This window comes from Callorhinchus milii, unplaced genomic scaffold (genome assembly GCF_018977255.1).
Source record: "Callorhinchus milii isolate IMCB2004 unplaced genomic scaffold, IMCB_Cmil_1.0 Scaffold10, whole genome shotgun sequence".
NCBI lineage: Eukaryota > Metazoa > Chordata > Chondrichthyes > Chimaeriformes > Callorhinchidae > Callorhinchus > Callorhinchus milii.
In genome coordinates, this window is record NW_024704751.1 from 13,296,367 (window position 1) to 13,322,137 (window position 25,771).

At 44.4% G+C, this 25,771-nt stretch overlaps 1 protein-coding gene across 4 annotated transcripts in view; it reads left to right on the forward strand.

The window, feature by feature from the left end:
• LOC103179446 (proto-oncogene tyrosine-protein kinase Yrk) overlaps positions 1-25,771 on the forward strand; it is a 70,675-nt gene that overhangs the window by 36,072 nt on the left and 8,832 nt on the right. For 2 of the 4 annotated variants that reach the window (XM_007894741.2, XM_042338389.1), the window contains exons 1-6: positions 10,138-10,526; positions 18,516-18,779; positions 19,841-19,940; positions 22,097-22,195; positions 22,457-22,560; positions 23,466-23,615. In XM_007894741.2, coding sequence (XP_007892932.2) covers positions 10,331-10,526; positions 18,516-18,779; positions 19,841-19,940; positions 22,097-22,195; positions 22,457-22,560; positions 23,466-23,615 — 913 coding nt within the window. In that variant the 5' untranslated portion in view covers positions 10,138-10,330. Of the gene's footprint in view, positions 1-6,236; positions 6,385-10,137; positions 10,527-18,515; positions 18,780-19,840; positions 19,941-22,096; positions 22,196-22,456; positions 22,561-23,465; positions 23,616-25,771 lie in introns of those variants that run through there. The other 2 variants (XM_007894739.2, XM_042338390.1) reach the window with 2 other exon arrangements.

Sequence of the window (25,771 nt, forward strand, 5' to 3'; positions counted from 1 at the left end):
TGGCGACGTTACCAACAATTTAATCCTGATATTAGACCAGATGTGTAGGGCAATGGCGATTTATGGCATTTGGTTTGGGTTTGGAATGCATTGTGTTGCCTGTAGCTCCGAGTGCAATAATTTCCCCAGTGCCCATGTCCTCTGAAGGTTACTTGCAGCGAATTGGCTTCTCACTAGCTATTTACAGGTCAACTAGCGATGACACCGTCTGACATTCAATGACTCTAAAGTGATGACGCTGGAGCATTTTAAAAATAGCTGGAGGTACATGAGGCAAGATCATGTGAAATAGCAATGCAATTATTAAAATCCATTTAACGTACTAGTTCCTTAAAAATGTCAAGAGAAAGTCATTTGACAGTCTTATTTAGTGCAGAATGTAGGCCACTCATTAACATTTTCAGGGGCAATATTGTACAGTGAGAGATCAGCACTGAGGTAATTTACATACAAAATTGAGACAATGATTTTGGATTCCACCTGGTCCCAGCCTGCCGGACATTTCTCTCTTCAAAATTCAAGGGAATTGTGGAAAAAATCTTCTATTTGATCTCAATTTAAGCTCCTTCAGGATGTCCACCCGACGTGAAAGTTGCTTTCTAAATGTCAATTTGTATTGTGTGGTAATTTGGAAACTGGTTTCAGTTTAAGAACTGCAGAAAAATGACTAACAAATTAAGACAAAATTAATAATAATAATAATCCTTGCATTTGATATAGCACATTATCTCGTCTTCGAGTCGTCTCAAAGTCTCTGAGTCTCACTGACAAATGGAAAGTAGATTGACTGTATTTTGGGGGTGAAATCGGCAGCCAATTGTGCACAGCAGTGTCCCACAAACAGGCGTGGATTGAGTGACCACATTTTTTTGTTGTTGTTATAAATGTAGCCGGTATGTGTTTCACAGCGTACGTTCAAAAACCTTCCTGCGGACTGTCCGCTGTGTAAATAGGGAGTTAATATCAGTCGGAATTTTTATTATGGGATCCTTGTGAATGTCGACTATCTTATTCATCCTGTGGATTTGCACGGGTTCAGATCCTGGCGATATTGTCCAGCGTGATGTGGCGAGTTTTCCAAATGAAATGCAGGGTTTCGGTGATAAAGGCCGTGGCATTTCGAAGTGGGATTAGGTGGACGGATAATTCAGCGAAATTCTTTCAGAGACGTCAAAATAAAAGAGCGACCACATCACTAAACTTTATAACATTATAAAGTGACTGCTACATGAGCAAAACCGATGAGATTAAATAGTTGAAAGCATCCTGTGATGTCTTTCCGACGTGAAGGGTGCCGTACAAGTGCAATTTGTTGCTGCTGCTGTTGTTGAAATGAGTGATAAAATTTTATTCTCACTGCCATTATTTTATAGCCGGACTAGCATAAGCGAATCCCAATAGCAGTAGTTGCTAATGAGACTGCGTGACGGTGTGTAATGATTAAGGGGGTTCAAATGAAATTCCACTCTGCCTTTCAGCAAGTCTACCTACCCGCTTGACAGGCCCCATCTATCACACTGGCTTTGTAACGTGGTGAGCTTTTCGATGTCCTCGGGAAATTAAATTCTCTCTCGTATTGTGCAGTGGCACCTGTGCACAAAACAAAGCTGCTGCTATCAGAACAAATGCTTCATTTTAACAAAAAACACACACACACAAACACAAGGAAAGTAACCACTTGTGAACTAAGTTGTGCTGCGCGCAAATTACCATGTTCGCTTACAACCACGCAGTCACTGCACTCCGCTTCGAGACGTCCTCCCTACATGATAGGCAATATCAAGTGAAAGCATTATTATAATAATAATCGTTGCATTTGATATCTCACGTCGTTGAAATGTCTCGAAGCGCTTCACAGGATATACTCTGAAGTGAAACGACGGTGTACTTCGTGGGCGAAAATTCACAGCCAGTTCATTTTAATTTAATTCAAATAAAATTGTGCAAAAGGATTATTATTATTTATCGTTACTGTACGGCCAATTTCTATTTTGTTAGTTATCTCGTTAAAAGAAACAAATGATTAAACTTTATGCAATTTAAATAAATTATATGATTCAAGTTCCTATTTCAGGCCCAGGATTATATTCCCAGCTGAGCGCTGAAACACTCAAATGTCCACCGTATTTATGTTATACATCAAAAATGCTTCTGCTCCGCTTGCTCCAGATGTTGGGCGATGCAGAGGTGCAATCAAAGGCTCGGTCCATTGAGAGAGCAGAAGTCCTGGCACCCAGGTCCCTCAGTTAATAAGATCAGAAACCCTTACATTTCCCTGATAAGGTCAAGAAGCAGGAAATTGAACAGACATTTTCAGGGATGCAGGATTAAAGCAGGCGGGAGCTTGAACCGCCATCACAACCTTTCCATATTTATGCTGGTCTGTCTCTCTCTTAAATTGATTGCTTTCTTTTGCCTGATTTATGCTGGGGCCGTGCAATTAGCATAAAAAGCCCATTTGCAGCAGCTTTGAGGGAGCAATTGCACAGCGAATGCATCTGAGAGTGGTGACGTGGTGATTTCTATCTCCCTCTCTCTCTCTCTCTCCCTCCCACTGAACTCATCTCCTGGTTGGGAGCATTGCCTCTTGATCTCAGCCAATATTAACATTGACGGTCACATTCAGTCCACAGCTCACTCGCCAGACTCTTAGAGAAAGTGTGCGGGATGTTTGCAGGGTTATTTGGTTGCCAGTTTTTATTCCAGCCTGTAAAGGACGTGATATTTTTCTTTATTTTTTAACAAAAAAAAGCTTTGCTCTCTCATAATCTGTTAGCAATACAAGCGCAATTGGCTGCCACACTTCACTGACAAAATACGCAATCAATCAATTCACATTACGGTATATTTGTATGCAGTTTAGACCTTTATTAGAAAAGAAAGAGGCATGTTTTCTCCACCCCCCACCCCCAACCATCCATCCCACGTCAGCCAAAATTCATAAACAGCGCTAAGTGTTCCTCAGGGCTGAAGACATGAATTAAATCAGCGTTGCGTCAATGGGTCATGTCTGGTTATAGAGTGGCCTCCAGCTAGTTTTGAAAATGTCAGGCTGCTCTGCTGTCTGCTGGGCGTAGCAGTGATTTTACTGATGGCTTTCATTATCTGTGAGGCTTTGCCGATCTGCTGCAATAATGAGGTTATTGACATGGATTGAGATTTGGGATTGAGGGCATGTTGCCAGTTTAAGTAAGAGCGTGCTCTTCCAAACAGCGTACTCTCACCAGAGGTAAAAGATTCAGAAGGATCACGTGCACAGAATCGATGGGTTGTAATGATGGCACACACTCCCCACCACGTCATGGCTGAGTTGTAAAATGTGGGCCAAATTATTGAGTGGAGCAACAACACCAACAACTTGCATGTATAACGCACCCTCCACCCCAGGCAGCGTCTCAGAGCGCTTAACAGTGGGCGGAGCCGGGGGGAGGGGGAAGGTGACTGTAGGCGCGGTCGAAGAGGAAGGTTTATCAGGCGTGACCTGTTGATGGGGAAGGAGGTGGAGGGAGGGAGTTCCAAAGTTACACGGCGGGATATAGCGGCGACTTCAATTGGAATTTCTTTCGAAGGGAAGCAAATGAGAACTGCTTTTGGCAACTGAACGACTGCCACCCAACACACAGGAACTCAGCTCTGAAGTTGCATCACGCCGTGATGTACTTTGGGTTTTCCTTTTAAGCAATCGGGTTTAGTAATCATAGCACGCTTGGCCCCAGTGCGCAAATAACGTGCAAGTTTTAAAGCTTTGTTTTTTTTNAAGACTACTACAATGTTTGGAAACTTTCTCGCGTTTAAATTCAGCCAGAACAAAAACCGCAAAACTGCAATAAAAAAAACCACGCACACGGTCACTACACTTTACAGTGTATCACGTGAAGCGCTTTGAGACATTCCTGCTGATGAGAAAGGGGCGGGGGTGTAGTATCAGAGGCAAGAATTATTATTATGTATTACTCAGCGGTGCTGTGTGTCTGATCTCAGCAGGATGGTGGGGGAATCGGCCTGCGCGGGCGCGCGAGCGCGCGTGCGTGTGCGTGTGACAGCGCCATCATTTTCATGGCAGATATTGATCTGTCGCCATGTTCAGTACAACATCTTCTGTAACATGGATGGAGTCAGTGAGAAGGAAGTTACTGGTGTCAGACCTTGCCGCTGAAGAGACGCCACTTTGAAAACTCCTTCATCGAAACGACATTGCCCTAAAAATAAAATTTTAACAATCGTTGCGTTCGATACAGCGCCTTATTGTGTCGTCGAGACGTCTCAATGAAGTTAACTGGAGATAGGATAACGGGAGAGAGAGAGAGAGAGAGAGAGAAATAAACATTGTCCAGGAGGCAGCAAAATACATTGTGTTTGCACAATATGTTTTTTGGTTTGAATGAATGTTTCCCCCCACCCCCTCGGTTCACGAAGGAAGCGCCTGTTGTTTTTTTTTGCACTGATGAATCAACACTCGGGCTGATCTGTTGTTACAGCTTGAAGTGGAACAGTATCAGGGGTTTCCTGAAGGCGAATCCATATTAACCCATTCCCCGCCGAAAGTAGACCTTCCCCATTTTCAAAAGGATGATTGACATAATATAGTCCTCACGTTTTGGTCGAGTCCCTTTCCCGATAGGAACCTCTCTCAAAGCGCTTCGCAGGATATACACTTTACTTCACAGTGAAGTGTAGTGAATGCACACAAAAAGCCAATTTGCGCACAGCAATGGCCCACAAACAGCCACGTAGCGAATGCTAATTTTATTTGGAGGATTGTTGGCCGGGGACACCGGGGGAAACGCTCCCTCCTCTTTTCGAATAGCGCTGGGGATCTTTAACCTCCACCCGAACAGGCGCAGACGGGACCTCGGTTTTTAATGTCTGATCAGACGGGCAGCTTCTCCCAACAATACCGCCCCCACTGCACAGGATTGGAGCATCAGCTGGGACTAGGTGATCTTAAAGTCCCAAAGTTGAACCCAATAACCTTCTGACTCAAAGGCAAGAGCGCTCTGGACTGGCAGGCTGACAAAACGCACATAGCTCTTAGCGTTAGCGATTAATTTACGTCAAAAAGAAATACGTTGCAAAAGAATAAGGGCAATGATTCATTCATCTCGCTGCTGAATGTTGCTGGTACAGATTAAATGCCACGTTTGCCTCTTTAACAGTTGCTGTGCTTCAAGGGAACTCATTGTGTGAAGCCCTTTGAGACATTTCAACATGATAAACAGAGTGTCAATGCGAGTACTGTATTATTATTACTCATAATAATGCAGATTAGCAAAACACAAGCGAGATTGCACAGAGCCACGAGGCAGTTCCATGTTGTTTGAGAATAAATTGGAAAATGCTGCAAATTTCCGGCGACGTTAAAGGGAATTTTCGTCTCTTCCTGAAACGGACTTGCTTTCACAAGAAAAGCGGAAGTCTCAAACCGATGATTACCGTCTGTTGTCCTGTTGATTCTTAGACGTTATCTTTCAGCAGAATCTAGATGGCGCAGCGGATTGGGAATCTTGGAATTCTTGAGGTTAAATTATAGCCAAGTAAACTTGGTCAGAACAGAGTGATTTTCTCCACATGAGTCATCTGGCCCAATGTCCTCTCCTGCTCGATCCCCACACACAGACACTCTTTAATATTCCTTTTCATGCGTGCGTCTAATTCCGCTTAAAAATAATTGATCGGCTTTGCTTTGACAGCAATTAATTAATTAAACCTTGCCTTTGATGCAGTGCCTGATCTTGTCTTCAAGACTTCTCAAAGCGCTTCGCAGAATATACTGTCAAGTATAGTGACTGTATATTTTGTGGGGGAAGCGAGGCAGCCAATTGCGCACGACAGGGTCCCACAAAACGACATGGATTCATTGACCACATTATTTCTGACCCTTGGTGTTGTGTCGGCAAATTCCCATAATTTGCTGAAAGGGGAACAAACCCTTTAAAGTGCTTTTTGTGCTATTTGCGACATAAGGTTTCTGTTTAGCTCTATTTTCCTGTCGCTGAAGTTGACAAATGCGGGTCAGAAATACCAGGGGTGGAGTTTCTTCAAGGGGCAATTGATATTGTGTGAAAAATACAGAGTCACATCTGGGGTTGGAGTGAAAGAGAGAGAGAGAGTGACATTTAAGTGAGCTGACTGATATCGCCTCTGTTGGAATGTGTGATATTACTTCCTGTTTCATTTCTTATTCTGAATTTGCTCCACAACATAACTGGTAATGCGCTCACTCTGAGATGTACGTGCCAGAAATTCCGACACTTACTGGGATCTAATGGACACTCTGTGTCACTCAACCGCGAGACCTTTTATAAGAAGTCAGGGCTGATTTGATGAAGAGAGACCATTTGGTTGTTGGTGCGTTTGAAAGACATTTCGATGAGAGCAAAGAAGGTACCGTACGCTGTTTCTCTTGTGCGCATCATCAGTGAAGTATCCTGATTCGATTAGGACACGGGGTTTGCTGCAATGGGAAGGTGGTCGTTAGTTATTCTTGAAAGGAGAGATCAAATGGGTTGAAGGGTCCTCTCTGTCTACAAGGCTCTTCATTTTGTTTTTCAACGGGACAGTTTGACCCGTGTGGAAACTCACCCACCATCATCAATTGAAAGTCTGCAAAGCAGATTATGGAGAGTTTCCACTAAGAGGTTGAAATTTCCATTCGTGGGTTGCTTGAGAAAGGTGACTGGAGCCAGCGGTGAAACATCTGCTTAGCGTCCATATTGCTGCCTACGTTGAAATAAATCACTCTTGGAAGTCACCATATTTGGGGTCAATACTGACTGTGAGCGGGTGAGGAGTTCAGCTAGTAGCATCCACAACAATTCCATTTATATAAAGCCCTTTGCACAGGCTAGCATCTCGAAGCAACTCTGGCCTCCGAGTCAGAAGGTTGTAGGCTAAAACCCCACGTCAGGACTTTAAACTCAAATAGTGTAAGTTGACACCCCAATGGGCCTGGAGAGCATTGCAACGTCAGAGGTGCCATCCTTTCAAATGAGATGTTAAACCGAGGTCCCGTCTGCCTGTTCAAAGAGGACTTGGGTTTGATTCCTGGGCAAAGCCTTAGTCGAGTTTCCTTACTCCACACGCCACTGTTTTCCTAGCAGCAAGTAGGAGCTCGGTTGTTAATCGATTAGTGGATCGCTTTTCCAGGGGTAATAATAAAAAATGCGTTCATGACTGTTTGTGGGACACCCTTGTTTGAAATTGACTGCCACGTTTCGCCCACAAAATATACAATCGATTCACTGTACAGCATATTCTGTGAAGCGCTTTGAGACGTTTCAATGACGCAACAAGGCGTTATCTCGAACAAAAGGATTATCCTTAATTAATGCAGAACCACAGAATGCAGGTCACGGACTGGTCAGGCTTGAACTTCCTCTTCCTAATGGCTTACGCCATCATTTTCAAATGAGGCTTCCTCTCTCTTTCCCTCCCTCCCAGCCCCCCCCCCCCACACACACACACACACCCCAACCCCGACCCACCACCGCCACCCTCTGCTGAACACGCTGTGAAAGGTTCTCGGAAGGCGTCGTAGCCCGACCTCGAAACAGAATCAGTCTGCGATGCAAAGCCCTACAAGCCCTAAGCCGCACGTCCGAAGAGGAAAGCGACATCGCTTTGTATTTTGCCGCATTAAAGTCTCGAAGCAGAGCTGGGTTTGAGCCGGAGCTATATCTGCACACTCTGCTGCTCGGCACCTATGGTTCGTGGCTGCTGTTTCCTGCGACGGAACTGGCCACGGTCAAGTGTAGGGCTGCGTGAGGACAGTTGCGGTGAAAGTGCAGCAATGGAGTAGAGTAGTTATTTATTCCCAATTGGTTTTGACGTGCGCTCCTGCTGTTTGACTTCAGCGTTAGCTGTCGCTGTGAGTGTGGGCAGTCGCACAGCAAGACAACGCAAAAGGGCTGAGACATATTATCTGCCATTTTCTGTCAATTACAAAAACTAATTTAATACCTCCCAGCACATGAACTACATTACAGGAGCCCTACACACCCTGGAGAACAGTGAGCAATTTGGGCTTTGCTGACTACAGTATAACTGAATGCATTCTCTGCAGGCACAGAGGTATAAATAGATCCTTTCTTCTCTCCCCCCAACTCCTCTCTATTGATTGTGTCTCTACAGCTTTCTGGGTCAGAATGTTACACACCATATATTGAACCGATATTTGGGAGGACAAATTTGCAGGGGGAGAGAGTGGGGTAGTGGGATTAATTTGGACAGCTCTTTCAAGGGCCAGCATGGGCACCACACACCAAATCACCTCCTTCTGCGCTGTATAATTCTATGATTCCATTCCCCTTTTGCTAGTTCAACGTTGCTCTATCTGTTAAAGGCTGAGACCATGGCCATGGAACCCATTTACCAACTAAAGCATTCGGTCACCTCGTTCGCAACTCCTAACATGCAAACTGGTTCCTTCATTGCACCTGAGGTTGTCCACTTGACTAATACAGAAGCTAAAAATTGGCCACATAAACGAACTGAAACAATACTGTGCCCCTAACTAAACCCTTTGCTGACCCCAGAGCTAAGCCAGCTATTGCTAAACTGACTTGAGTTGCTCTTCGGTCCCCAGCTGAAGACTTTTATTGTGGGCTTATTTTTTGCCATTGCCGCAATTTATTTTCTCTTGTTTTGTTGAACGAGCAGCTTTTTTTTCTTGGTCAGGTTGTTCTTGCTCAATGACACACGAGGGAACTCATCACAATGCTTAAGACTATTCAAACCAGACAGAGACTTCTGTGCATTCCCACCTACACATGTGTATTGGAATGGAACGCCCACTCTTTCCCAGAGGGGATGCATCCTGCTTACCTAATACAGTACCGGAAAGTATTAGGTGTAGATTGGTGAGAGCCCAAGACTTGGGGACCCCAGAGTGTGTGTTGGGGGTAACAGTTGGAGTTTAATTACCTACAGCTATATAGCTTATATAATAATAATCCTCGCATCTGATTCAGCGCATTATCACATCTTCAAGACGTCTCAAAGCGCTGCACAGAATATATTGCAAAGTTAATTTACTGTATATTTTGTGGCCAAAATGCGGCAGCTAGATTCCCCGCTATTTGTCCAGCTAGGACCACTCTACCCGTTAGGGCTTTGGCTTGCAGAGTTAACAGGGGCCGAGTGGGAAGAACAAGCAACAGGGGAGAGTTTGTTAAAAAGTTGGGAATAACTGTATTGTGCAGCTCTGCATGGAGATGAGTAATACCTTCCGGTTCAGTTGGTACAGTAAAGTGGGATATAATGTGGAGCGTAGCAATGAATGTGATCGGAAGTGACTATATAGTTCATTCTGCCTGTCACTAAACTAGCTTCAAACCCAGATCCACTTACACACTTTAGTTGTGTCAGCACTGTATAATGACAAGCCCCACTGTAAGACTTTGAGCGCATAGATTAAACTGACACTCCATTACATCGCTGGGGGGGAGAGAGTGCTGCATTTTTTAGAGGTCCTCGTTCAAATGACCAATGTTTTAAAATATAAATTCAATTATTATGCAAATACTGGCAGTGGGTTTATGAACCTATGATGTTTAGGGATGCAAATCCAGTAACATTGGATGCAAATCCAGTAACAGTGTCACTACCCTATCAGCCTTTCTCCAGAGGAGATAAATTCCAGGTTGACTCTCCCTCCGATCTACTCTCAACCCTTTCGTTCCACCAAACAACCTGAGGTCCCAGAGCGCGTGTTAACGTGATTTCTACTGTGCCGTGTGCTGAGTTTCAGGCAAAGATTTATATATTTTTTTTAAAAAAAGTTTCTACTTGACCTTTATTGAGATTTGGTTGTAGCTGCAATCATCGTTCGAACGTGTGGCATTTTCTAGGTTCTTATTCCTGATGTTCTGCTGCATTAACATCTGTGCGGCAATAAAGGTCAGTTGCGAGATTGGGCACGGCTTTCAATGCGTACCGAAAATGGCTACGTCATATTTTTTAAGTGGATGAAGGAGGAAACTGCTTTCACTGTAGACAATGGGTTGTCCCTGACCTGAAGCAAGTCAGGCTGTGTTACGGTTCTTCCTGCTTGTCCAATGGGGACCAGCGATCAGTTAACCTCAACAAGCAACCCCGGTGCGTAAAGAAAACAGTCTCCTCTTCCTGCTGTGGATATGCTGAGCTGCAGGGTTTCACAAGACGGCTGGGGAATGCAGCTGTTTCCTGCTTCCAGCTCCATGTCCCTCGCACTTCCCAGGATCTTATGGAATAACTTTCAACGTGTTGGACTCAGGGACTCACAATCAACAACGAATCAGCTTCCTTCCTAACATTCTTCAGCGGCTGTGATTCTGAAACCACTGGAAGGTTGATGAGGAACATCATTTTTTTCTCTCCCCTCTCTCTCACCCTGACTCTCTCTCTCCGGGAACTTGGAAAAACAGTCAGTTTTTTTGCTTTGCCGCTCGATAGATCTCGAACTGTAAGGACCACCCACCCAGCGACCTACCGTACACAAGCAAAAATGTCCTGGAGCAAGTACACAGATGCTTTCAAATGTTGTTGCGGTGAGTAGATTCCGTTGGGGGGGAAAATTGGCTCATACACAGCGAGCTAAGGAAAGGACAGAGCCATAGAAATTTACGGCACAGAAGAAGGCCATTCGGCCCATTGTGTCTGTGCAGCCTCTTTTTATGATTAATCCTTTCAGTCCCGTTTACCCACCTTTTCTCCAAACTCCTTTTTAGGTAATTATCTATTTCCCTTTTGAAAGCTAAATATGGATGCTGCCTCTACCACCGCTCCCAACAGGGCGTCCCATACCCTAACGGCTCTGAGTGTGTTTTTTAAAAAAAGTTCCTCCTAACCTCCCTGTTTGCTCATCTCAAAGTGCTTGGCAATAGCAGCAATGGACACAAAGGAAGACACGAGGGAAAATTAAGGGTGATTGACCGCACCATTGGGTAGATTGGGGTTTAGGAGTTTTTTTTAGCAACACGGAGGGATTGTTGTTTGACAAGGGCGTTGTTGCTGAAGGCTTTGTCTCTGGGAGTGGAGTTAAGTGGTGGTGGGGGGAAGGGGGTGTGATGCGATCAACAAAGCAGAATCTGAAGAGGGCAGAGTGCGGACTGGGAGTGTCGGACGTTATGGGGTGGAGTGCGTCCGTGGTAGGATTCGATAACCAGTGGCTGTGATTCTGAAAACACTGGAAAGTTCTTGAGAACCTGGGCGAGGATTTTGAATTCGATCCGCTGAGAGTCAGCGAGATGGTGGAGCTCAGCCAGGACAGGGTTAGCGAGAGTGCAGGATCTTGTTGAGGACCGAAGTCTGGTCAGGGAGCTGTAGATGAGTTGAGCCTCTGATGGTCGGAGATTGGGAGGCCAGACAGGAGAACATGGAAGAAATCTATTCTAGAGTTAACTCTCTTGCTCAGGACTGCTCTTGGAATAACATTTCAATATTAAAGCTGCCAGGGATTCCTGGCTTCACAAAGTAAGCGGTTTAATGCCAAGAGCTGGCCCACCCTGAAGCTGATGTCATTCTATTATTGAATCCTCTGCCTGGTTTCATGTCCAGTTTGACGAAGACAGAAAGTGGAAATTCACTGTGATTTTTGTAGTAGAATTGTTTTTTTGAAACTACTTGTGAACCATCATAGTATTTTCTGTTGCCCCATCAGTAGATTATTTCACCCACAAAATATACGGTCCATTCACTTTACAGTATATTCTGTGAAGCGCTTTGAGGTGACTCGAAGACATGATAGTGCCAATTTGTTCTACTGTAAAGTGTAGTGACTGTGGATTTTGTAAGGGAGCAGATTCCTGAGCAAAACAGCACTTTGGTTATAAGAGATTGCGTACATGGGTCTAATGCAATATTGTGAAACTCCGAACAACAATAACAACAGCCCTAGTGATGTTTGAATTTGATATAGTGCCTTTCTCATCAGGAGGACGTTACAAAGGGCTTCACAGGATTTGTAAATTGTAGGCATAATAATAATAATAATAATAATAATCCTTGCATCTGATACAGCGCCTTATCACGTCTTTGAGACGTCTCAAAAGCTTTACAGGATACACTGTAAAGTGAATTGACTGTATATTTTGGGGGCGAATGTTTTGCAAAGCAAATTCTGATGATTATGTTTTTTTTTTACCTGGAGTGAGTGTGGTTTTGCCTGAGTTTTGGAAGAGGAGCTGAGCTTGAGTGTATATTGTATGTGTGAGTGCTTGAGTGTACAGGTGAAAGTGATTGATGCTGGCTACAGAAAAATGGTTGTCATCGCCTCCCATGATGCGAATTGGTCCTTTCTCTGTGCTTTCTGTTTCATTGATGTCTCTCGGACCAAGTGTAAGAAGCAAAAAAAANTTCATAACAGTCAATAAGGGGTACCATTTACATGTAAGTGGTTATTGTTGTTGTGTCGTTTGCGCTGTTGTGCTGTATGGTGTGAGGTGGGTAATTGAACAAAAGCTGCTTTGGGTGAATAAGGATGAAATGCTAATGGCTCAGTAAATGTGACTTGAAAGCTTTGGTTGAGCTGGTGTTAGGAGCTGCAGTGTTGCCATTGATCCAATTCCACAGGAATGCACAGTGTAGTTCTCCCTCCTTCGCCAGGCGATGCTCGTCTATTCTACATCAGGGTTCGTCTCTGTGTCTGACAGGAATCCTGGGAGGGATGGGAAGGGAGGGGGTGGGGAGGGGGGGGGAAGGGGAATGAGGGACGGTGTATACTGACAGAGGAAGTGCTTGTGGCAGAAACCGCTATTATTTGGCAGAACGGAGCCTCCTGCCTTTCGGATATGACAAGCCGCCCTTTGTTTCAGTCTGTGAGAGGCACACGGCCATTACTATTCACAGCTCACACAGAGGCTGTGCAGTATTCTCCGTGTCTGCCAGCTGAGCTGGAGCCCAGTCAGCAATAAGCCAGCCCCCGAGGACCATTTGTTGTGTACGGAGCAGGTGTTGTTGCAGTACTGGAATCCATTTTGCACCTTGCAGCTTGTTCATGCTCGTGCCTCTTAAACCAGGGATAGCAGAGGCCACTGAATAAGGTGCTTTTTATTCCAATGTTAGTTCGCCCTTTTCAAAGGAGATCATAATAATGCTTACATCTTATAATAATAATGTTCTTCGCGTTTGATACAGCGCCTTATCACGTCGTGGAGACGTCTCAAAGCGCTTCACAGAGCATATTGTAAAGTGTATTTTGTGGGTGAATCACCGAGATATGGCAAATCAAACTGGAAAAGCTGAATCTAATTTTAAAATGCTCCTAATTCTTTTTAAGCTTTGCTTCATCTTAATAATAATAATCCTTCCATAGTGCACCAACACAATAATAATCCTTTAATAACGCATCAGCAACGTCAGCGAGTCTCAAAGTGCTTCCTGTAAAATGCAGTAAAGCGTAGTGACTGTGTGTTTGTAAGCAAATATTGCGTGGCTGTGTGCGAACTGACTGCCACATTTGCCCTCGAATTCACAGACACCACACTTGGCAATATATCCTGTGAAGTTCGTTGAAACATCTCGACAATGCGATGAGGGGCTATATCAAATGCGAGGATTACTAATATTAAATACGCTTCCAGAAGAGCTGTTGACAATGGATAACGGCCTGGGGGATAATGTTTTTCCATTAACCCGGCTCCGATTAAGAATTTCCGAATTCCATTCACTCAAATCCTAATGACGTTGTTCATCTCTGACGGCAAATCTCCGTAACAGATTGCACAGATCGACAATTCATTAATTCACTTGACAGAAGCGAGCAGAGTTTCCGCAGAGGGGAACGCTCTTTCAATAGATTGCGAATTGCGAGGAACGAATCAAATTTGCTCGTCTTTCAAAAAGATTACATTATGTTGCAGACTTATTGTCTCAAACAAAGGGACATTAGTGTTGAGTCTTTGCTCATTGAAAGCCACGAAAAATGTTCATCTCAACGTAGCTATAATCTGAGAAAAATCAGCTTCAGGAATGCAATAATAACCCAAATGATCCTTACGTTTAATACAGTGCCTTTCGCGTCAGGAGGGCGTCTCAAAGCGCTTCACAGTATTTACTGTAAAGTGTGGTCGCCGTGTTTTGTGTAGGCAAAATGCTATTCCCACTGTGTGGTTGAGTATTTAACATTTTCACAGCATGATAGATCCAGAGGGAGACTATCATTTAATTCGCTTTTTTTGCAGTGGCGGAACACGTACAATTCCACACGCCTACCGATCTCATCGTTACAAGTTCAACGGAAATATTTTTGCTTTTGCTTTACATTATCCCGAGTTGCTTGTTTCGAAAGCTGCAGAAGCAAACATGGAGCCTCTGTTAAAAAAAAAATTTGCATTAATTAATATTTCCAACCCCACTTCAGTTATCGTAATGTTTTTTGGCGGAATAATGAATATTTTATTTCTCAAGCCCTGGGTGCGCATTTGGCTTCAACATGAATAATGACTTAAAAGTAGCTTTGAAAAAGTGTTGTTTGTGAAATATGTAAAGGAGCTGATTGACAGGAGCTTTTTGACTTCAAAGTCTCAATCTTAGACCTTTAAAGTCAGAAGCCTTTGTTAGTTTCATGTGCAACATTGCACATTGCACAGATGTACAGTGAGAGGCATCACTGTGAATAGTACCACACTAGCAATTGCTGAATGCAGTAGTTGTCAAAGTCTGCCTTTCCATCTTACTGTAACAACCATATCACAAAGACAGGGTGTGTGTGTGCGTGTGAGATTCCAGTCTGAATCTTTAACTGATTAGCTACCCTCAGAAACCAGCAGGCCTGTGCAAAGTTAGCAGATATCAACAGTGGGGAGGTACCAAGAGGACGGCTACAATTCTGATAATGTGCGAACAATACTCCTAGCGTTTGATACAGCACTTTATCAAGCGCTTCACAGGATTGAATGCATTTGTAGGCGAATGCGGACGCTGATCTTCACACACGCAGCCATGAAGGGGATGATCGATTGTATTTAAGATGGTTGGTCAGGCCATCGGGAGAAATTTCCTTCTCTTACATTCGAATGGTGTCACGGGTTCTTTAACGTCCACCTGAGCAGGCAGGCGAAACCTGGGTTTGAAGGCGTCCCGTGAAAGACGGCACCTCCGACAATGCAGCGCTCAACCCACCCCCCAATCCCACCCCACCCTTGGCTCGGCTGAAATCGCTGCACCTGCATTCTTTACCTGGCATTGGGGAAATCACTGAAAGTGGAGACTAATCAACAGTCATCCGGTGCTGATTGCATCTCAGTCAGGAAGAGAGCAGGAGGGTTTGGGTCAGTGCCATTTCATTAGAATGCAAGTGTTTCCTTGAGAGCATCCATCCCTTTCCCCCAACAAAGGCTAACGCTGTATCGCAACCACCTTGCAGCATACCAGGGCTTACTAGTTACAGGTGCGGTTGTTGGTGACAATCATACCATCTGGTTTCATTGAGAAATGACGGCAGCTAAATCTGCCTTTGATTTTGGGGTTTTTTTTTTGGTGGGGGGAGCTCGACACTTGCAATTTATTGGCAGCCTTTGCCGTCTGTGGGGAGCGCTGGAAGGTGTGAGCGTAATAGCTTCATAACATTGCAACGCTTCGATCAATTGGATTGCGGAGAATTTTGCATGGTTCTCGGTTGTCGGTCAGTCTGCTGAAAAGATGCTTTGCGTCTTCCCGTTATAAAGACGTAACACAAAACCGTTATTTATGCCCATCGGCATACAGTGGATTTTACCGTTCAGTCTCCCAGTTAAGATGAATGATTTTCCATCTTAGAATAAATAACAAACATCCCTCGCCTTCGATATCATGCCAGTGACATTGGAATGTCTCAAAGCGCCTCATGGTAATTACAGTTAAGTGAACGAAGCAGGCAACTTTCGCACAGCGTTGTAAAGTATTTACATTGTTAAATAGCATGTCCTCAATTCTCACACTGCTCTATCCAGATAGAGAGTGGGTGAACGAACCCTTACCCTCCCATAATACCAACCAGCCAGAGCAGGTGTACGTTCAATTTGGGTGAAAGAAATTTGGAGACGATCCCTAAGGAGCCTTCTTGATTGAAATAAATGGGGCAGAATGCCATTAATAACAGCTCATTGGTGGTGTGCTGCCGGGGATATTGGAGACTTCATCAGACTAGTCATTTTCTTTTACGCATTACACCAGTTTCCTATATAACCTCCTTATTCATCTACAGTGTATAAAATCAGCCTACTTGACCCAGAGTTGACTGTAAAATCCCAGCTCCATAATTCCTAAAGGATGCTTTGGAATCAATTGTTTGCCTCCACAACACTTGAATACAGGAATATCAATGGAGAATAGCGGTGTGTGGAAGATCTTCCACTGATAGTTGACGAGAAACTCTTAATGTTTACAGTTCCCCATTGATAATCGAGCCCTTCCTGCTCTGAGGGATTGGTATGTGGTCATTATGCATTTTTTAAGGGAGGCTCCTATAAATAAAGTGACTTTATCATTCCTTAGTTATTTTAAGTGCTTTGAGATGCTACCCTGCATCAAGGCGCTATGTAAATGTAAGTTGTTGTTGAGTGCAATACATTGGGGCTTGAACCCACAACCTTCTGATTCAAAGGCTACACTGCTAATCAACTGAGCCTGGGTGATATCTTAATATTGTGCTATTAAGCATTCAAAACCACACAAATTTGTTTGGTTAGCCAGGTGTCTTAACATACGTCATGCTTAAAGAGAATCCAGTAAAGACTGATACCACACGCCTTCGTCACTGACACAGGAAAGTTCCCTGTGTCTGGGATGGAATGCAAACTCTCCGCTCACACTCACAGTAACATATTACAAGAGGTGTGATGCACTTGTGCTGTTTTCCCTCTGGAGCTGCGTAATGAGGACCAGAGTACAAAATCAGCCTCTACAACATGAGTTATGTATTTCTATATAAGTCGTTTCCTGCACAGACGGATGTGGGTGGGAGGATGAGAAAGACTGTAATATAAGAGCTCTATTCAGTGGAATATCTGAACTAATAACTATATTAAACTGGACCTTTTTATAATATTTCCGTTACACTCTACTGCACTTAAATATAATCTGAAGGGGCGTACAATCCTCTCTCGGCATCTGTCCGAGGTGTTGGCCTCGCTCGTGTCTGAGTCGGGATTTGTGGGTTCAAGCCAAGTCGCACTGCAATGGGACATTGATCTCATGGTTTAGGCTGACTCTCCAATACAATGCGCTGAATTGTCAGAGGTGCCTTTCTTCAGCGAGACGTTAAACTGAGGTTCCGTCTACCTGTTTGGGCGCACTTTAAAGTTCCCGTGGTTGGGATCCCACAATTCGAAAAGGAAAGGGAGTTTCGTCTGGTTCCCCGTCCAAAAATCCCCCTAGATAAAATTGGTCATTTACTTCCAGGCTTGTTTGTTGAGACCAATTGAATGCATTTCAAAAGAGGTAACAACACGCAGACAGCTGTGTGTGGCCGCAGTTCCTTCCACTTTATCACCTTGTACATAAGTTGCACTCTGCAAACTGTGGCGAGAACTTCACACTTCAGACTCCCCCCTCTCCATGGTTTTCAGTCATTGAATACAGCTTAGCCTGTTTTGAGCAGCGAAGCCTAACAAGGTGTCATTGTTCGCCTGATAGCACCTTGGCCTCAAGTCAAAAGGTTGTGGGTTCAAGTATCACATCAGGACTTTGAGTTCACAGACTGGGCTGATGCTCTAGTGCAGCGCTGGAGGAGGTGTTGCATTATCAGAGGTAGCTTCCTTTCGATTCATCATCAGTGGCCTCGCTTTCAGCCATTACACCCCGAAACTCGAGAATACTCTCCCTCAATCCCTCCGCCTTTGCCCCTCCTTCCCCATCTTCAGGTTGCGTCTTCCTGTTCGACCGTGCTTACGGTCACCCACGACCCCTCTCACCCCCTTGGCTCGGAGTCAGGCGTGACACCACTGTTAAGTGCTCTGAGACACTACCCCTGTGTGAGGGGCACTACATAAATGAAAGTTGTTGTTGAGTTATTCCCATCCATACTTGATCCAACAGAACAAAAGGACACAGGGTTGGAATTGCAAAGGGTAATTCGAGGACAAGCACAAGGGGGAGTTTTTCTCTAATTAATAAGTTAAAAAGGTTGACAGGAAAGGGTACTTGAGATCAGGATGCTGTGGTTGAAGAATAGCAGGGCAGGGCATCCCGGCTTCAAAAATAAGGCTGATTTTAAGAATTGTCCTAAAATTTGAAGCCTCTGAAACACTTCAGGGGGAAAAAAAAAGCTAAACCCAGATTTGGGCAGAATTTTACCCCTGGCATTTCACATCTACGAGAGGCTGAATAACCCAAGCATCTCCCTGTTAAGCAAAGAGTTGAGTCCGGCATCACTCTGTTGTCTTGTTTTAGTTGTGTCAGGCTGTTAGATGTAAGATTGGCCACAGCAGACTGCAGTAGTCAGTTGGGTGGGGGTTGGATCGTCTTGTGTTTCCTCTGGTCATCTGGCCCTAAGGGTGCTGTATCATAAGCAAAGATTATATGTGTGTATATCATTACATCATTCCCTCTGCTTGCAGATTTCCGGATAATGGGCTGCGTGCATTGCAAAGAGAAGGGGTCACCCAAATCCCAAGCTGACGATGGGAATGGATTCTTCAACCAGAACACAAACCCACGTTACGGTCCAGACCCCACCAATCAACCACAGACGGCGGTCTTCACCCGGATCCCCGACTTCAACAGCTTCCACGATGCATCGGGTTCGGCTTTGACCCCTTTTGGGGGTTCAGTCGGTTACCCGGCGAGCACACTAACAACGAGAAGCGGAGGAGGAGTGCCAGGTTAGATACGATCGTCCGGCTCTGAGCGTTGTAGTCCAGGGCATTCAGAAGCCAATGTGACATTAACCCGGTTGTTAGTCCATTGGCGGATGGCGTTTCCGGGGGTAATAATCACTTCAAAAATAAAAAATTTGGTCACCCAATCCACGACTGTTTGTGGGACACTGTTGGGTGCAATTGACTGCCGCGATCCATCCACAAAATATTCAGTCAATTGGCTTTACAGTATATTCTGTGAGACACTCCCCCACCCCCCACCCCGCCGGAAGACGTGATTAGACGCTATATCAAATGTAAGGAGCTTGCCTACAAATTAGTGACTACACTTTATAGTAACTCCCGTGAGCCCTGTTGACTGCAGTGGAATGGGGGCGCTGGAATGGGTTAAAGAGAACCACATTAGAGTTTAATGGCTCGCCTGCCTTAATAGAAACAAGGATTGTGACAATTCAGGCAGAAGGTGGCATCTGGGGAATGAGCACGAATGCGAGAAAATACTGAACTCGTTTTGAACACAGATGGCGTGCTGCTTGATATGACTAATTCAGCAGTTCGTCAAAAACAAATGGGATTGAAGTCATTGGATGCAACAGTCCCACACTAAACAGCTCAGGAATAATGTTAAATAGCCACGACAGTGTGTGATCTGGCTTAACTTGCCAAGCACTGCATTTCCAGAGAGTAAATTCTCCAGATTTGGTAACACAACAATAAAATAATAACAATAATGATCCTTGCATTTGATAAAACGCCTTATCACATCATTGAGATGTCTCAAAGCGCTTCACAGGATATACAGTAAAGTGAATCGACTGTATTATTTGTGTCCAAAACGTGGCATCCAATTAAGCACAGCGGTGTCCCACAACACGAACTAATCTGGCTAGGTATTCGTTACTCTCAATCTACCCGCCAGGTTTGGCGATCATTCCAGGACAGGAAAGAGGTTGAAAGTACAACGGATCGGTGTCGAATTTCGTTTTGTTTATCCGTCGCTTTGTTATTTTCGTGCACGGTGGGTTTCTGCGTTGAGCATAAATTTGGCCTGTGGTTTGGAGCAGGAGGCGTTACGCTGTTCATCGCGCTGTACGATTACGACGCCAGGACTGAGGACGACCTCACCTTTAAGAAAGGAGAAAAATTCCACCTCATCAATAACTCGTGAGTATAACTCAGGATCAGGCGCTGAAATGGGCAGGTCTGGCCCGGTCTGGTCCAAATGCCTTGTGCACTTACGGCCCTGACATTTGCCGAACCAGACCAGCAAGATGTGAGGCTTGGCTGTGATCCTGTCAGCACTGACTGGACGAAGATCAATGGGACTGAAAAGGGGGTGAAGTAGTCAAAGGAAAAAATGAGGTCCCAGTGAATTCGTTACGGCTTTGATGGGTTATACATTACATTACGATTCACATTTACACAGAGCCTTTCACAAAGGGAGGAAAGCTTGGAAACTGCTGGGGGGGATGGGAGCCGGGATGGAGGGAAGGAGACCGAATATAGAGTCAAAGGGGGGAGGGGGCTAGAAAGATAGAGAGAGTAGAGGGGCGGGAAGGGGGCCGGAGAGAATCCGGGATGGATTTCCAGAGGGCGGGGGGGGGCTTATGAAAATGTGAGAAATTTCAGCATGGAAGGAGGTCGCTTGGTGAATTGTGACAGTATTGCATCATCCGTATTGCCATTTCCTGCGCTTTCACCATAGTTATTTATATCCGCAATCTGAATGTGTGTGAGCAGCGAGCTGGGTTTGATATTTTATGGATTGGGAGTGGCGGAAGCAAATCTCTTTTAACGTGCGATTGTATTATACTGTTTCCCTTCATCCACCGAATTTTATTCACCATGTCTAGTTTCCTCCCCTTTCTCCCTGGCTCAGTGTCAAACAACGCCATTGTTAAGCTCTCCCGTGCGAAAGCCGTTATATTAATGCAAGTTGTTTTTGCATCTGGGTAACGCTAAAAATAGTCGCAGCTTAATTTATTTCTCCTTTATTTTTGCCATTCTTTGCTTTTTGCTGAAAATCCACCCACAATATTACATTTCACAGTCTTCACAGTAAATCCTGGGAAGTGCTGTGAGACATCCTCCCAACGTAATAAGGTGCTGTATCAAAGTAAGGGTTCTTATCGTAGTAGTATTAAACATAATGCTAGTAATAATATCAGCATAATACATAATACTAAACATAATACTACTAATAATATCAGCAGAATTCACATTGTCCCAGAGGAACAGCAGTTTTTGCTGCAATGCCTGTTAGATGTGGAACTGTCTACTTACTTCCTGAACACACTGAATGATATTCCCAATTGTCATTTCAGGCTAGTTCATCAAGCCCAAATTATAGGAATTACTTCGGGACTGTCACTCGGCCCAAATGAAAGGAGAAAAAGAGTATTTGCCAATTGATTTGGTTTTCGTTCAGACGTTCTAAATAGCTTTTCTTTTCTCGCAGCATTGTTTCAGATGAGTAATGCTGTCTGCACACTATTTATATCAATTTTTCATCACAATAAACGTGTTGCATTGTGCAACTTCCTGCTCCACACATGACATCGGAATGGTAAAATAATAGGAAGTCTTTTGCTGCCATCTCCTGGCTGCATTTTATTTACTTCAATGCCATATTTCATGATCTTGCACAAGATCATTATTACCGCTGCTGCGTTTCGCCCACAAAATCTACAGTCAATTCGCTTTGCAGTATGTCCTGTGAAGCGCTTTGAGTCGACTCGATGATCTGATAAGGCGTTATATCAAATTCAAGGATTATTACTATTAATAGACAAAATAGGCCCAAGTGATCTTACACTGTGCTGTAAATTCTGATCTTAGATTATTGGTTTAATGGCGTCAAGACAGATTAAATTACAATAACTAGATTAGTTGTTGTTGGTGTTCTAGACAAAAGCACAGATAGTAGAGACCAAGTGGTATAAAGAGAGCGGTGATGTCAATACAGAAACTTTGCCTGCAAAATACACAGTCACTACATTTTGCAGTAAATCCTGTGAAGCGCTTTGATCCGTCCCACTGGGGTGAAAGAGTCAGTAGCAAATACAAGGGTGATTATTTTGTTAGGTTATGAAATGTAGATTAAACTGAAACGTGCAGCTTTCGTGCACATCCTTCCCAGGGTGTACATCCTTCAGTGTGCAGTATGTTTGCCAGTTATTGATGAACCTGCAGTCACTGCTGCAGTAAACAACAGTGCTCGATAGATGGCATCGCTGCAATAGCTATCAATGGATAATAAACCATGCATTAATAGAACAAATCCCTCAGCTGCGTGTAACCGATTTGGATGTGTTTTTCAGGGAAGGTGACTGGTGGGAAGTTCGGTCGCTGTCGACAGGGAATACTGGATACGTTCCCAGTAATTACGTGGCTCCAGTCAACTCGATCCAGGCAGAAGAGTAGGTTTCTAATGGTTTTTCTGGAATGACTGCAAACGGATGGCGATAATGTTTCTTGGTTTTCTGACGTGACTCTAATAAACTATTTCAGTTTAGTGTCCCGTTTAATAGCTTCGATCAGGTGACTGCCATCGCCTCATCTTATAATAGCTGCCGTATAATCGTTTATGAGGTGTTAAAACGCTTGCGTCTCGTCGAATGCTTTTGATGATTGCGTTGGGAGTTCCTTGCGCTCACACTGCTCCCATTTTTGTTAATCAGATGGTACTTTGGCAAGATGGGTCGGAAGGACGCAGAACGGATGTTAGTGTGCCCCAGTAACCCACGTGGCACCTTCCTCATCCGCGAAAGTGAAACCACCAAAGGTAGGTGTGCCATTGGCGTTGGTGTTGGCATTAGCATTGGCTTAGGATAGGGGAACTTGCTCTGTTCAGAGAGAGGTATGTTTGGCCACAAGTTTCCAGATGAATAATCCTTTCAAAGACTGTGTTCAGTCCTGGGGACACCCGACCTTTGGAATGATGCACTGGACTTTGCGGGTGTCCAGTGATTGTTCTCTGGGTTAATACCCAAGTTGAACTAACATGAAAGATTGGGTTTCCCTTGTTATGTTCCCCAGAGCAGAGGAGGATAAGGGGTGATTTGATTGAGGTGTTTAAAGAAATTAAAGCAATTATCAGTTTCGATAGGACCACTCATCCCTTTGGTAGAGGAACCATTACAAAGGGAGCATCGCCTTAAAATTAGAGCCAAGACAATTAGAAACGATCTGCTTATCGATCTGCACAAAGAATGCTCGGGTTTTGTGGCAAAATATTGCTTTTCATTCAGAGATGGAAATGTAAGGTTTCCTTACATAGCTGCAGTGGAGTCCTGTAGTTCAGTGGTTAGAGCACTCGCCTCACAAGCGAGAGGACCTGGATTCGATTCCCGGGCAGGGCGAAACCTTGGGCAAGTTTCCTTACTCCACACGCCTCTGTTTATCCAGCAGTAAGTAGGAACCCGGTTGTTAGTCAATTGGCGGATCACTTTTCCGAGGATAACAATCTCTCAAAAAAAATAATTTGGTCACTCAGTCCACAACTGTTTGTGGGACGCTGCTGTGCGCAATTGGCTGCCACATTTCGCCCACAAAATACACAGTCGATTCACTTTACAGTCTATTCTGCGAAGCGCCTTGAGACGCCTCGAAGACGTGATAAGACGCTGTAACAAATGCAAGGATTATTACTATTATTATAAAAGCGATGTGTGCTTCCTGCCCACACAGGTGCCTATTCCCTGTCAATCCGGGACTGGGACGAGGTGAAGGGAGATCACGTGAAACATTATAAGATCCGTAAGCTGGACAATGGTGGGTATTACATTACAACCCGGGCCCAGTTTGAGACTGTGCAGCAACTTGTCCAGCATTACACAGGTACGTGGGGTGTGTGAATGGGATTCTGGTTTCTCTCCTCCATTGTTAGCCGGGGGGGGAGGTGATGGGGATAGATTCCTGCCGGTATCTGAGGAACAGCCCAGCGGGGCACCAGGCTTTACGTTATCAGTTGGGACCCAGAGTTTTCAACTCCATACCAATTTGGTCAGGCAATGGGGGAAATAAACTCCCCTGCAAATCAATCGCATCGTTAGCCAGCAGGCAAATCAACAGGGGGGGAAAAAAGAACAGTTTACGGAAATTTTATTTTTGCTCCCAAAGGGTTCAGATGTATCATTCCTGTGATATTTCTGTCGCTTTCATCCAGCTGAAAATCTGAAAAACAAACGTCCCTTAACATCGTGCTCTGAACATCTGGGCAGACATGACCTTCCGATAATCAGTGTAATTGTGCAGCGCAGCGAAACCATACACAGATAGAAGCTTATTGAGTGTTTGTATTAGCCTCCAGTGTTTCCTGTCAAAGGAAACATTTGGGTGTCGATTTAGCTGCTCCCTGGAACTTTGCACTTCCAGAGACTTCGAACAAACAGTGCGCAGTTAAATGTTAAATCTGTTGCCTGGGTTATTTGGAACACGTGTTTCCCTCTCAGCATTTTACTGAGCTGCATGTCCAGCTGAGACCGGGGAAGCTTAATGTGTTGAACCTCACTCGAATCAAACACTGTTGAAATAGGTCTCATCTATGACCAGTGCATCTTCTCTGTGGCTCAACAGTTTGCAATGTCTTTGGGTTTTTAATTCAAGTCCAATCTTGAAACTGATAAGATGTGATGATCCATAAACTTCCTGCAATTTGCGACCATGTTCTCTTGTTAAAGCTCTGATCTATTGGCCTGTTTTTCCCCTTTGTTTAAAGTGGTACAGTGCAGACAAAGCCTTCTAAACTCAAATGTGTGATTACAACTACCCCACCCCTCGCGCCCCCACCCCCACCACCCCCAACACCCCAAAAAAATTAATTTGGGTTTGGGGGGAAAAAAAACATTATTTGTAAAAATCCAATTCGCGCTCTGCTATTTTATTGCCAGTTTTAACCGCTTACCCATTTCTTCTGTTACGTCTACGGAATCGCTGTGTATTTTAATTAGAACGAGGAGGCCATTTACCAAATTGTAGAAGAATTTGATTTGTTTGGCAACGTAGGAGCTGATTCTAAAGCACTTCATCGGGTTCACGTAGAGTCCGGGTACGGCCGCCATTACTTATTCACCCCAAATACCCATTTTGGCTTACACGGGCTGACGTCTGGGTCATTAGGTTGCCGCTGACGTCACTTCTTGCGCGGCATTCAGGAAGTGATGTTGGTGACCTGTGTGCCCCTGGTGAATGCTGTTGGCATTGACTAATGACAGTGCCCCCTTATAGCGCTGGATGGGATTTAATGAATTCCAACCATTGACTTATAACATGGCTCCACTGTAATTTAGTTACAATGGACATTGTATGTGATTGAGGTTATGCCTTTTCACACTGTACCACTTTATCTTTGTTATTGTTGTGTCTTCTGGCCAATGCTTATGTACAAGCTCTCTGGGATGCTACCCTGCGCGAGGGGCGCAATATAAATGCAAGTTGTTGTTGCTGTTGTTGTGTGTTGCTGCTGTTGGGCTGGTGTCGCCCCGCCCTGATTAGATCGAGTCCGTGAGCGAGCGATTTGTGCTGGCCGTAGCTTTGTGCCCGATCAACCCCAAGCTCACACAAAACCCGCAGCGGCTTTGATGCTCGGGGAAGAACCAACACAATTGAAATCAAGAGCTGTGTTCAGGTTGTCATAACACTGCGATGATGCGTTGCTCCATGCGTGTCTGTCAAACATCCAGTCAAGCCTCTCCGGGATAACTAGAAGGTTGTTTTGTTCTCCTTTAACACTCTCAATGTCCAAGGGAGGAATGGCAAAATCTGGCACAGAGCTAAACCCAACAGACCAGGGCTTGTTAGAGCAGAACTGTTTTTACTTATGGCTTTGATCTGCATAAGGTGACCAAGAAGTCGTGATACTGTTTATTTTTTAATAAAAATTACATTGTTATTCTTCATCATTTCTTTAAGACTTATTAGACATTGTAATGGTACAACATATAATAATAATCCTAGCACTTGATATAGCGCCTTATCACGTCTTTGAGACGTCT